The 12131-nt window shown below is 40.2% G+C and overlaps 1 protein-coding gene across 2 annotated transcripts in view; it reads right to left on the reverse strand.

The window, feature by feature from the left end:
• Nucleotides 1-12131, reverse strand: part of zeb1a (zinc finger E-box binding homeobox 1a) — a 105599-nt gene that overhangs the window by 38088 nt on the left and 55380 nt on the right. For both annotated transcript variants that reach the window (XM_039815925.1, XM_039815926.1), the window contains exon 2: nt 5775-5957. In XM_039815925.1, coding sequence (XP_039671859.1) covers nt 5775-5957 — 183 coding nt within the window. The remainder of the gene's footprint in view (nt 1-5774; nt 5958-12131) is intronic.

Here is a 12131-nt window from a genome sequence, read left to right on the forward strand (position 1 = left end):
AAAACAGGGGAAACAAAGGCAAAGAAGGCAAGCTGGAAGAACATAAAGAGATGAAAAGAGACCAGGGACTGTAGAAAAATAGCAAGTACACAGAGGAGAAAAGAGAGAGCTGAGGGAGGGAGAGACACAAAGTAAAAGAGAGAGCGAGTAGCACTCATGAACACTGCTCACACCATGTAAGGCTTTATTCAGAAACAATAAAACAAGCCTTGAGAGCAATATCTCTCGGTGTCACATTCTCGCTGTCTCCATGGTTTTAGTATTTCCTGCTTGGCTGACTGAAGGCAGATGCTTGCATAGGGCTGAGCTGTTTTCAGGGAATCGAGGATTAAAAGGGCATTGAGAGGCGGTGTTAACACAAGCCAATCAGCATCTGCTATTGAATGCAAACTTAGTTCTGCCTCTGCTTATTCAATCTTGCAGTACTTTTGTTGTTTGGTTCGCATGTGTTTGAGAGTGTTTCTGAATGATCCTCTCTATAGGTTATCTGGAGATTTAAATGTAAATGTAAGAGTTTTAAAGAGCCTTCTCAAGCTGTCTGGAAGTGACACAAGATGAAGACATTACGCTTCCAATAGAGTCTTTCTGTCTGCACTTCCTGCAGCTGGTGAAACTTCTGAAACTATAAATGGGCAGAATAAGAGGAAGGACAGCAGGAAATTGATTGATAAGCTGAGTTTAAAAGAAGCAGCCGTGTTGCACCCTGCATGAATAAACCTGTACTGTGTTCATCTACAAGTTGGCATGCAGTGGAAATAAAACCTGTCTGCACAGACAAACGAGAAGCAGTTTAGCTGACTCAACTCCCCACAGTCAAACACAGTCCCAGCAGTGCTAATGAGGAAACCCATTAAAATGTTATTTCACTAGTATATCTCACTTAACATTCCTGTCTTGGAGTAATCATATGAACTCAAAAGTAGACCTGAAATTATGAGTTGTTGTTAATGTTAATCGATTATCTCTCAAAGTAATTTTTCAAGCAACATATGCCAAATATACTTCTCTTAAAGTTTTGCTGCTTTCCTTTGTCTTATATGATAGTAAATTGAATATTTGTGGGTTTTAGACAAAACAAGACATCTGAACCCCTCACATTGGGCTTAGGAAATTTTGATGGGCATTTTACACATAGACTGGTTTTTCACAATTTTCTGATATATACTAAATAATTTATCAATTAATTGAGAAAATAATTAGCAGATTGATCAAACCTTCAAATAATTGTTAGTTGCACTCAAAAGTTGTTGCAATAGATTGATTAAAAAGGTATTAGTAGGTATTTCTTTTCCCTCATTAATATGTTAATTTAAGCAGCAAATAAATTCTAATAAATATAATGGGGATACGTGAAGACAACATTACTGAATATTTGGCAAGACATAAACACGTATGTAATATGTCTTCATAGTTAGGCAGGCACTGATTTGGGAAAAACTGAGTCATTCATTTTGAACAGAGACACCAGTCTGAGGACAGAGATGACAAGAAGTGATGGTAAAGCTCTTTTCTTTATCAGAGATGGATGGACAGGGGGGTATTCAATTCAGAAGAGTAAGGATGCATGTGTGAGTGTGTGTGTGTGTGTGTATGTGTGTTGTAGGCCAATTAGCCTTTAGGATGTAGTGTTGTACAGAAAGACAGAGAAGAGATGAGAGCAGAACATCTGGCTGTGCGACAGGCTGAGAGGAGTATTGAAATAATCTGATCAAAGACGGAGCAGGTCCATGTACACAGACAAATCAATCAGCAACGGCAAAGAATACACCCCTATACGCTGTGTGAAAACGAGATGCGTCTAATCAAATATTGGATGCAATCTGTGTCAGAAATCTCAATTTTTAGAAATTTCAGATTTAGCGATGAACACCTGGTGAATCCTACAGCAGCCCTAACATGTAAACACTAAACAGGATTTTTTTTTAAATACGAGCACTGCTGCATTCAGACCATGCATTCTGCATCATTTCATGCTGCATTCTGATTGGTTGGTTACCAAACGATTTTGTCCTCAATGTCTGTGATTGTCTGAAATTTGATGCAGGCTTAAATAGGGATGGGAATCACCAGAGTTCCCACGATACAATATCATCACGATACTTATCTCGCAGTACAATATTATTGCGATTTTGAACATCTTGCGATATTCTGCAATATGCTGCAATTTATTACCTTTATTCGACTTTCGACAAATGCTGTACCCAAAGGAAAACATCTGTTGAAAAAACTTAATTGCACCATCTAGTGGACTGAAAAATACTGTATCAATCTTTTTCCCACCCCTAATCTTTAGTCACATTAACGCTGAATTGGCAGCTTGGTGGACTCACAGTGCAATCACTGACCGCTGCTTCAGAAAAAACGTTACTTACAAAGGCTAAAATAATAATAAAAATGATAGAAACCTCTTGCAGGTTGCACAATACAAAGTCTGTCCACCGTAACAGAAACATCAATAATAATGTACTAAAAATAACTAGTATTCTACAAGCTTCACTTCTCTGCTTAAAGCTCTGACTGGATTACACTTTCATTCTGATTTTCATCACTTTTCATCTGTGGCTCAGTAATCTCATCCAAGCATCTCTTGTATTTGCATTGTGCTGCATGCTGTCATACCAAACAATAAAAACTGGAAAAAAGAGGTTGAGTCTTTCATACAGACAGCTGACCAAGATAACAGTACAAACCTCTACTCAGTTTGTAAACCTGTTGCTCAGACATTGCAGCAGCAGCAAAGAAGTTAATTTAATCTTGATAACAGTTTATAACGAAAGATTTAAGTCAAAAAGTAAAAAGCCTGACCCTTTGCCAGAGCCTTTGGAACAGACAGCTGTCCGTTCCAAAGGTCAGAACTGAACTGGGAAAAAAAAGTAGCGTAAGACCGATTTTATCGGCCGGCCGATATATCAAGCCGATAATTGCGTTTTTACGTGTATTAGCATCGGCCGATACGTGGTTGCTGCGTTCGCCGATAGATTTTTCCCGGCATTATTTACAGACAGGTGTCCACAGGCTGTTGCTGGAGACGCTACAGTTCACGTGCAGACCATGCACTGCCCCTCCCCCACTAGCACAGTGCTGGTGCTGGAAGCCTGCCAGGCTTCCATGGCAGTCTTAAATTACAAATCAAGCACTTTATTTCAATGGCTACTTTTCAGGTTTATTGTTTTCTTAAATTATTGAAATGTGTTGACAAAGGACATTTTGGGATGACCTGATTATATCTGTCTTATAATATGTCAGCAAGCAATGCATCATCAAGGCTGTGTTGTAGATGTTGATGAAAGCCTTTTACCCTTGCACAGTTAACCATATGCAGTGCACCCATCCATATGATGCACATTGCACACATAATTTGGATGATATGAATGTAAGATGATTGCAGAAGTGACACTTATCTGTGTTTTTGTTTATTATTTCTAAAGAAATGGCAGAGCAGATTCCGAAAACAAATCCAGTGTGGCAGGGTTTACATTTTTATGATGTAAATTGAGGGAGCAAAAGCAGTATTGGCTCCAAATATCGGCTCAAGAAAATCGGCAGCCCGTATCAGTCATCGGCTAAGGCTGATGAAAAAAAATCAGTATCGGCATTGGCACTAAAAAATCCATATCGGTTTGCTGCTCCCTGTAAAAGGAAAAAGTTACAGGAAACCTTGATACTTAATGAGCTGCTCTCATTGGTCACTTTGAAGAGGATGCTAAATGACTCGGAGGCAGACACATCTGGCTGTAGATGATTTGCCTGATGTATCTAGGATTGTGGTTGACTTTGGGAACTATTTGCTGCTTTAGTTGTTTTATTTGTTGTTTTTAATGTTCTGTTTCTCTGTCTGCATTCCCTCCATCGAATGCTCTAATTTGCTCTAATTCTCGGCCTCCTCGCTCTTCACTTCTCTGTTGATCGGAAAATATCACGCACCACGCCGAGGCTGTGATCGTGTTCTGCTGACTCGTGCTCCCAGCAGAATGCTTAGTTGACGCCTTTTTAATCCTGGCGGCGTCTTACCATCATATTACTCACTCATTACTATTAGGAGGCAAGGACTTACAAAAACTGCACTGTATATGGACGTTAGCACCGTTTCTCAATAATGCACACCCACCACAGTGAACATTAAGTTGCATACAGTTGCGTGGATAACCTGTTCTAATGCATCCACTGAAACACAAGAGCCCACGCATGACCATACAAAGATGATAGTACTACCATACACTGAGCTGACTCACACCGTTATATTAATGTACCTTTAAGGTTTATTTACAGCAGTGATGAAGATAAATTACACATGCAAGCCATATGGACATTTCTGTGCACGTTATTGGCTATCACTGTCCGGTTGGATTATAGTCCAGAATGTCACAGAAACAGTGATACAGGAGTTCAGTACTGTTGATTCAACTCCGCAAACAGGCTGGAAGAATCTGTGCAATTAAAGGCAGAGTTGATAAGTATTTCCAATATGCATTTTTTTTAATACATTGTTTGAAATGATCTTTACAACTCGGCAGCAATAAATTACTTATGGACTTTGAAAAAGGAGCAAAAAATATCTGTCATCTGTAGCTGCTGTAATCCTGTAAAAATGCCCACCAATCACTGCCTCGCTGTCCGCTTGGAAAGAACCAGTGAGATGCCTGCTTGCCTGCTGCGTGTACTCTACCCCTCCCGTGTACGAGCCTGAGCTCAATGCTTATTTTATTTTTTTTATTTTTTTTAAACACTCTTTAGAATAAAAAAAATGTAAATGCATGTATCGTGAGCCGGAGTTAGCTTAAAAGCTAGTTTTGATTAGTCCCTTCGCCTGTTGTTAATAGGCATCCTAAGTATGCATATTTATATATGCAAATTTGAATTGCTATTTTGGCTCCTAGCGATCACAAAAACAAGAAAAACTATTATTTTGCACATTAGGTTTTGCAAGGAAACTTGTCTTGTGTTCTGAATGGAATAAAAAGTTCAAACGGGAAAAGTATTAAAGGTAAATTTCACAGTTCAAGGTGTTTTCACTGTTGATTTAACTATTTTATTGTTATTTAAGTTCAATACTTGCAACATCTTTCCAAAACACAATGAGCAATCGTGATTTCAATATTGACCAAAATAATTTGTGATTATGATTTTTTTCCATAATGGAGCAGCCCTACTGCATTGCTAACAGTAGTCATTGCGGTTTTAAACATTGGGTATGATAATATGAGGTGTTTGCTTATCGGTGAATGAGACATGAAAATAAAAATGGCAAATATTATATTGGCACTTATATTGGCAACATCAAAAAGTTATAATCTCACAATCCTATTATATTATTTCAATATGACATTTTTTGGCATTATGATAGGTTTTTCAATTTCAATCTACATTTATTCTTAATAATAATAATAATCTTTAAGAAAAAAGAAAACGGTCACTTTTTTCACTGTTCTAGCTCCATATTAACGTGAACAACACTCCCTGAACTACGACTACCAAGGCGCAGCGGCTGTGTGAAAGTTGAACTTGTCTCTCAAGTGATGCAGCAGAGCTGTGTGCTGACAGCTTGGGTAAGCCTGTGGGTACTGGGCCGCTCCTAGCAATGAATGTGTGTGAAAGAGAGCAAACATGCTCAGCAACCTTCTCGGGATTAACAGATATAATGAAGATCAATCTTAAAGTCCAGTCTAAAGCCAGGGGACTGTCTGACCTACATTACCTTAACAAAAAACATTGCACAGATGGCTGGAATGAAAAACCTCGGTACTGATACTGACTAAAATACAATGGCGTCTTACCTCCGTTTAAGGAACCGTTGTGTGGTAATACTGGGCTTGTCGTGGCGCCATGGCTGTCTTGCGTTTTGGTCCCATCGGCGTTGGCGACCTCCGGCTCCTGCAGGCTGTCCTCCTCCACAATGTGTAGCTTGTCCTCGTCATCTGAGTCGGAACTGGCCTCCAAGCCATTGTTGAAGTCTGTCACTGCAGAGAAAAGACACAGAGATGGAAGATGATCTAACATGTAGCACAGGTGGGACAAAATATCGATACGGCAATATATGTCCTTATATTGTCCTTCGTCCGGTACGAGAATTGATAAGCTGCCACCAAATATTGATATTCTAATGAATAAAATAGTGCGCTCTAAATAGATTTCCCTGCTCCCAGTGTGGCTACTTCATGGCTCCTCGAGCTGGCGCTCAACACATGAACGAGGGAATCTTGAACAGAAGTTAACGAGCCGAAGAGGAAGAGGTTTTCAACGAGATGGCAGAAAGCAGTTTAAGGAAAATAACAGATGCCCCAGCCACGTTTAAGTCCAAAGTCTGGACCCAGATTTGCTCTATAGTTGTGTCCTTTTAATTTACAGACTGAAAAACTTGTACTGCTTAATTGGCTGTTTTCTAACAGTCTTTGGACTTTCTGTGAATGAAGAAAGGAAACCTTCTCACCAGCATTTTGTATTCATAGTTATACCAATATTGTGATCTATTATTATAATTAATCGGTATCGTGAGTCATGTATGGTATCGTGAGGTACCCTGTGATTCCCACCCCTAGCATGTACCACTTATGGCGCTTACCCGCTGCTAGTACCAGCTCTACTCTACTCTAGTCGGCTCGACCGCAGTTCTCCATCCCCCATTTTCCATTGCAGATTTAGTACCGCCTCACGCCTCATGGTCGTCATATGAAACTGCCGTGACACAACGCGACACACACACAGAATGTCGAAGGTGTGTTGTTTTTGACTCTCGGCATGTGGCTAATGCCACAGCCAGAAGACAAATTTTGTTTCAAAAGACGCTGGAGGCAGCAGAATATAGGCAATTAAACTGCTAACTAATTTCTGACTGCCAAACATGACAGCTGTGTGATCAGCATCTGAGCTGCATGGGGAAGAAGTACAGCAATGTGCCTCTGTTGGAAGCAGTTCAGTCTGTCTCTCCTTTATACATTCCTAGCATTGCTGGCACCTCTGGAAGTCTTGATGCTAAACCAAAACAGCCTTTGTGCTATGCTCTACGTACTGAAGTCTACAAGAATGCACCATGAGGAAAACAGCAACAGTGCAGACACAGGTAATGTTGCTGTCAATTTAAAAGTGAAGAATTAATAAAGATGACATTGTGTGATCTTACTCTGCAATGTAAAGCCACTCTAAAATGCAGGCCCTGCACGCAGCCTTCAATCCAAATTGTATATAAGCTTGCTAACCAATTAGAGAAAGGTGGAGCCATGAAATGCAGCACAACACCGCCTCAATTAGCCCACCTCAACCAAGCAGGACTGTAGGCCACCCTCTCTTAGAAAACATAAAAAAGGGACAGACTGCAGCCAAAGGGAAAAATAATCACTTATATCTGCCTCAGAAAGCAAATCTATTTTACACTGTGCTGCAGTCAGTGAGTTTGTCTGCGAGGTACAACTTCTTAATGGAAGCTCAGAGTGAAAAATGGACCAACTGGACTGGCCTGAATGAATTTAGCAGGCAAGGTGTTTGTTTTTGTGTGTGTGTGTGTGTGTGCTGTGTGAGTTTTTGCACAACGGTTGGAGATGATAGAGATATGTGGGTATACAGGGTTGTAAGTGATGATGAGCACTATATGTATTTAATTGCTTTTTTACCATCAGCATGTGTACAATTATATAACTGTGTGTGAGTATCTATGTATGTGAGTGTGTGCAAGTGTGTGCATGCTCTCCGCATGGTAGCTGTATGTCTTGGCAGAGGTGCTGAAGACGCCTAATGAGAAGGAAAGCTTGAGTTGTTTGTTCACAGGTGACAGGTGTGCACACGCATACGCACACGCACACACAGAGCTCGTTTTGTGGTTTGGGACCTGTGTGTGTGGTCACCTCTGCATGAAATGGGAAGCTACGTCAGGTAGCGCAGTTAACCGCTCACACAAAATGCACATTTTGCAGAGACCAGACGACACCCACCTACATCTAAAGACACCCTTTAGATGCGCGGTGCTTTCTCGAGACGATGCTGTCACTGCTCCAGACAGACGAGGGGAGCTGTGAATGTAAATGTGTGTGTGTGTGTGTGTGTGTGTGTGTGTGTGTGTGTGTGTGTGTGTGCGTGTGCATGGGTGAGATCAATGCACGTCTGGATCGATGTGAAATGCTGGAGCAGAAATGGAGGAGCATAATATGGTTGTGTGCAGGACGCTGGTTAGTGATTTCATATTTAAGACAGATGTGGAGAGAAACGTTACATTTACACAACATTTGCTGGTTGCTGTTTCAAGCCCTTGGACATGTGGGCATGTTAAAGGTCGTGGCTTAATCCCAGCTCAGTGCAGAAATATATGGATGTAAAAAGTACATCTTCCATGTGTCTAATGTGTGACAACTGCAGTCGGTCACAGTCAACCATGACTGCAAAAATTATTTTCAATCTGCAGATTATTTTCTCGAATAATAATTTAAAAAAAGTTCAATATGAAATTTTCAAATGTATTGTTTTGTCTAGTCTCGCATTGCAAGACCTTCCTCAACAGCGGAGGAGGGTCTGGCTAGTCCACACAGCATTCTGGGAGGGGAGAAAAACGTGCTCTGGTTTATTGGCATTTCTTTAAACCAATCATAATCGTTTTGGACGGCACTAAGCGCCGGACGGAGCAACGATCCCTCTGCAAAATAGTCTTGGGAAGGAACTTGTTTTGGTGGACTTGAATGTGCACGTAGGGAGGCGAGCTCTGGAATTAAAATGGCTGTTGAGCGTGTGATGAAAAAAAAAAAAAAAAAGATAAATATTATCGATACAGACTATACGTACTACCGGCACATACGGGTACTTTACTAAAACTCAAGGCCGCGCCCCCTTTTGGGGGATAGAAAACAGACGATCCCATAGAAGTCAATGCAATTTTGACGTGTGTTTGGATCATAATTTTGACAAATGTGTGTGGATTTTTTTTCTTGTTAAACAGATGGTTTGTTTGTTTATTGTGTGACTTGCCTGAACCTGACCATTCACGATACCTTAATAAAGTAAGGTTGATCACCGTTGTCATGGTCTGAGCAGACCAAGATTTCATGTTCTTGTACACAGCGTTCACTTATCATTTGTGTTAGAGCGCCATCTATTGGTCATAGCGAGTATTGAAATGTACGTTTGGGTGAGTTAACCGCTTACTTCCTGTTTATCAGGCAGACACACGAGAGAAGTCAACGTGAAAGGTTGTTCGGTTTTGCTGTCTCAGGACAAGTTGTCTTTTTCACTTGCTTAATAATTATTTCTTACCCACACGAAGGCAATGCCCGTAAGTATAAGTTGTTCTGCTTAAATATGTGTTTGAACAGAAGTATGGGAAATGTATAAGCTATGTTTAAGCTAAGGAATCCCGTTGCTCGTCGTAATGGCGATGATTGCTACATGTGTGTGGCTAGCAAATGTGTTTTATAGCTTATAAGATGAAAACAAATGGACTGAAAATAGTTTTATTTGTATTCACAGTTTTACAGCATTAATAAAGGAAAAGAGAAAAGGAATGAAGATTTCTTGCATCGACGTTCTTTGTTCGTCCTAGCCTGGTGGTTGTAAACTTGCTGGATAACTCAGTAGCTCTACACTCTGTGAGGCCAGTACAGCTGTCATGTCCCCTCAGTCTTCCCCTGTATCAGTAGATCAATGACCCAACACGGTTATGTACTGTTTATGTAGAAATACATATCTGATTAAATCACTATTGTTAGGCTGAGTGTTGTCTGTAATCAACCTGTTATTAATAACCAACTGTTCGATCTATAAGCTGAGATTTAGTTGGAGACTGATGCTGCTAAACTGTCAGTAGCCTCCCACTAAAGCTAACATTAGCTATCCATCAGTAGTAACTGTCACCAAACTGACTGAGAATATGCTTCACGTTTCTTATGAGCCTCATATATCAGTGTGAAAGTCTCGATTAACCCGCTACACAACAGCTTTTTCAGCATTTTCCTGTTTCTCTCCTGATGTGACAGCGCGATTCTTCCCTCTCATAGGGAGCCTCGGCGATGCTGGTCTGGTCTATAGCCTGAAGCCAAAGCCCATCTATCAGGACATGGCAAGAGGACAAATCAAAGACCAGGGTTTTTGGATGTATTGTTGGTGCAACAAACTACTCAGAAACTTTTCGGCATAGTTATTAATTTAAAACGGTTTATTTAAAGTAAAAGTTTGAAGCGATTTACATTTCCTGTCGTTTACGCTGTTGTCATCTATGGGGAATGCGGGATTCTTTTTTTCCTAGAAAGGGGCGTGGTTATGAGACCTTCCCTCGGATGACGTTTTGCCGGTAGTACGTATGTTTTGTCCTACCGAAGGTCCAAAACCCAATCATCAGTAGAACACTCGGTAAACTATTCACATTTGGAACCAGATTGGAAGCTGCGGTCAGTGATTTTTTTTCGCCATTTTTGCGCCAATAGATGCTGACACGTACATTTCGATCGACTTGTCAGCTCTACAGTAGCTAAAACATAGCAAGTGGAGCTTACTTATGATGCACTGCAAGTTGGATTTGTTTTGATGAGGATCAGTTACATTCGGAGACTGACATGTTTTCAGGAGACAAAATGTTGATAAAACGATCAAAGAGCGGTTTTCCTATTTGCTTCAACCTAATCTAACCCTGAGGTACAATACTTGTCACGTATGACCTGTGGCTCAGTTGCCTTCTTGACAACACATTGCAATCAGCTGATGGTAAGCTGAGCATCAAAATATGACTACCCGAGTACACTCATAACAGAAACCTAAATGGTAATGGTGACCGTCTGTGGTTGGCCACATTTTACAGTTTACTTCACCGTAGACAGCACAAACACACAACTACTGCAGAAAGTGACTTCCTAAAAATCAACAAACCGTGCCTCATTCAGACAAAAACACACATTATTACCCAGACAAGGCTTTGTAGGAATTCCAAAAGGTCTATATTTCAGAGAAACAGGCTGTGTCGGCTGAGTTATTTTAACAATGGTGGCTGGAGGGAACAGCAACCATCTGAGCTCCAGATAACACAGAATATCTGAGAAGCCATCATACCCTTATTATAAATTCTGTATGCTATCCTTCATTCAATTTGCAGATTTTGGTCAAACTGCTGTACAGCGCTAATTTAAAAAAAAGTAAGAGGTTTTGATTGGATTTCACTTGTATATTGTTATTAAACTAATTTTTTTCCAGACTTCAAATGCAATTCCTAAACGTTGGAAGGGTTTGATTTAAAGGGTTTTCTCTATTTTTCAGACTTGAACAAAATCCCCTAGGATGGTAAGGAGAAGAAGTCTTATAAAGTAGCTTTAAAAATATATAGTGAAGTTCTTCTCAATGTCTGCAATATTATGAGTCTCTCAGATAATAATCTCATTAATAAATAATCACGTGGGCTGATGGTGCGATATTTGCTTTGTTGTTTTATAGAATCTGAGTAAAAGTGGTGCTTCACAACGTGCATTAAGCACATGATTAAATCATAGTGTTTCTTTAAACTACTAAGCTAAATTGTAGACATACCAGCCTCAAGTGTCTCATTCCAAGCTGTCAGGTATTCACATCACTCCTACTTGCTAATGGAGAGTGACAAAGCAAAACCAAAGCCGAATAAATGTAAAATCAATGTGAGCGTCAAAACTAACTAAATTACTTTTCTCACATCAAATGATTGTAGTTGGTCCCCAGTGATTCTTTTTTAGCAAGTTTTGTCTTTAAGCTTTTTGAGTGGTATTTATGTATTATCTGCTGTTCCAATGTTTTAGACACAGTTACCGTCTTCCACAAACCCATAGAGAAAACACTGGATCATGACAATATGAGAGTGCAACCTGACTACACATAAGCCTGAGGTTGCAGTAATGATCAGCATCATGTGCTTTCTGTGCTCTCTTAAGTGCAGTTACCAATAGCAACAGACAGGTGGAACTACTGAGCAGAGCAGGGAAGAAAAAAAAAACAAGTGCTTCCAAACACATGTGATGCAAACATAACTATTGCAAACAAACGCAAGCACAAGTCCTACAAAAGCTTTTGTGTGTTTGTGTGTGTCACACCAAACACAAGAGTGAATGATCTTTATAATTCACCCTGGTAAATCACTGAAGCCTGACATATGTGTGTTTGTGTGTGTGTGTGTGTGTGTGTGTGTGTGTGTGTGTGTGTGT

The sequence above is a fragment of the Perca fluviatilis genome, chromosome 11 (assembly GCF_010015445.1).
Source record: "Perca fluviatilis chromosome 11, GENO_Pfluv_1.0, whole genome shotgun sequence".
NCBI lineage: Eukaryota > Metazoa > Chordata > Actinopteri > Perciformes > Percidae > Perca > Perca fluviatilis.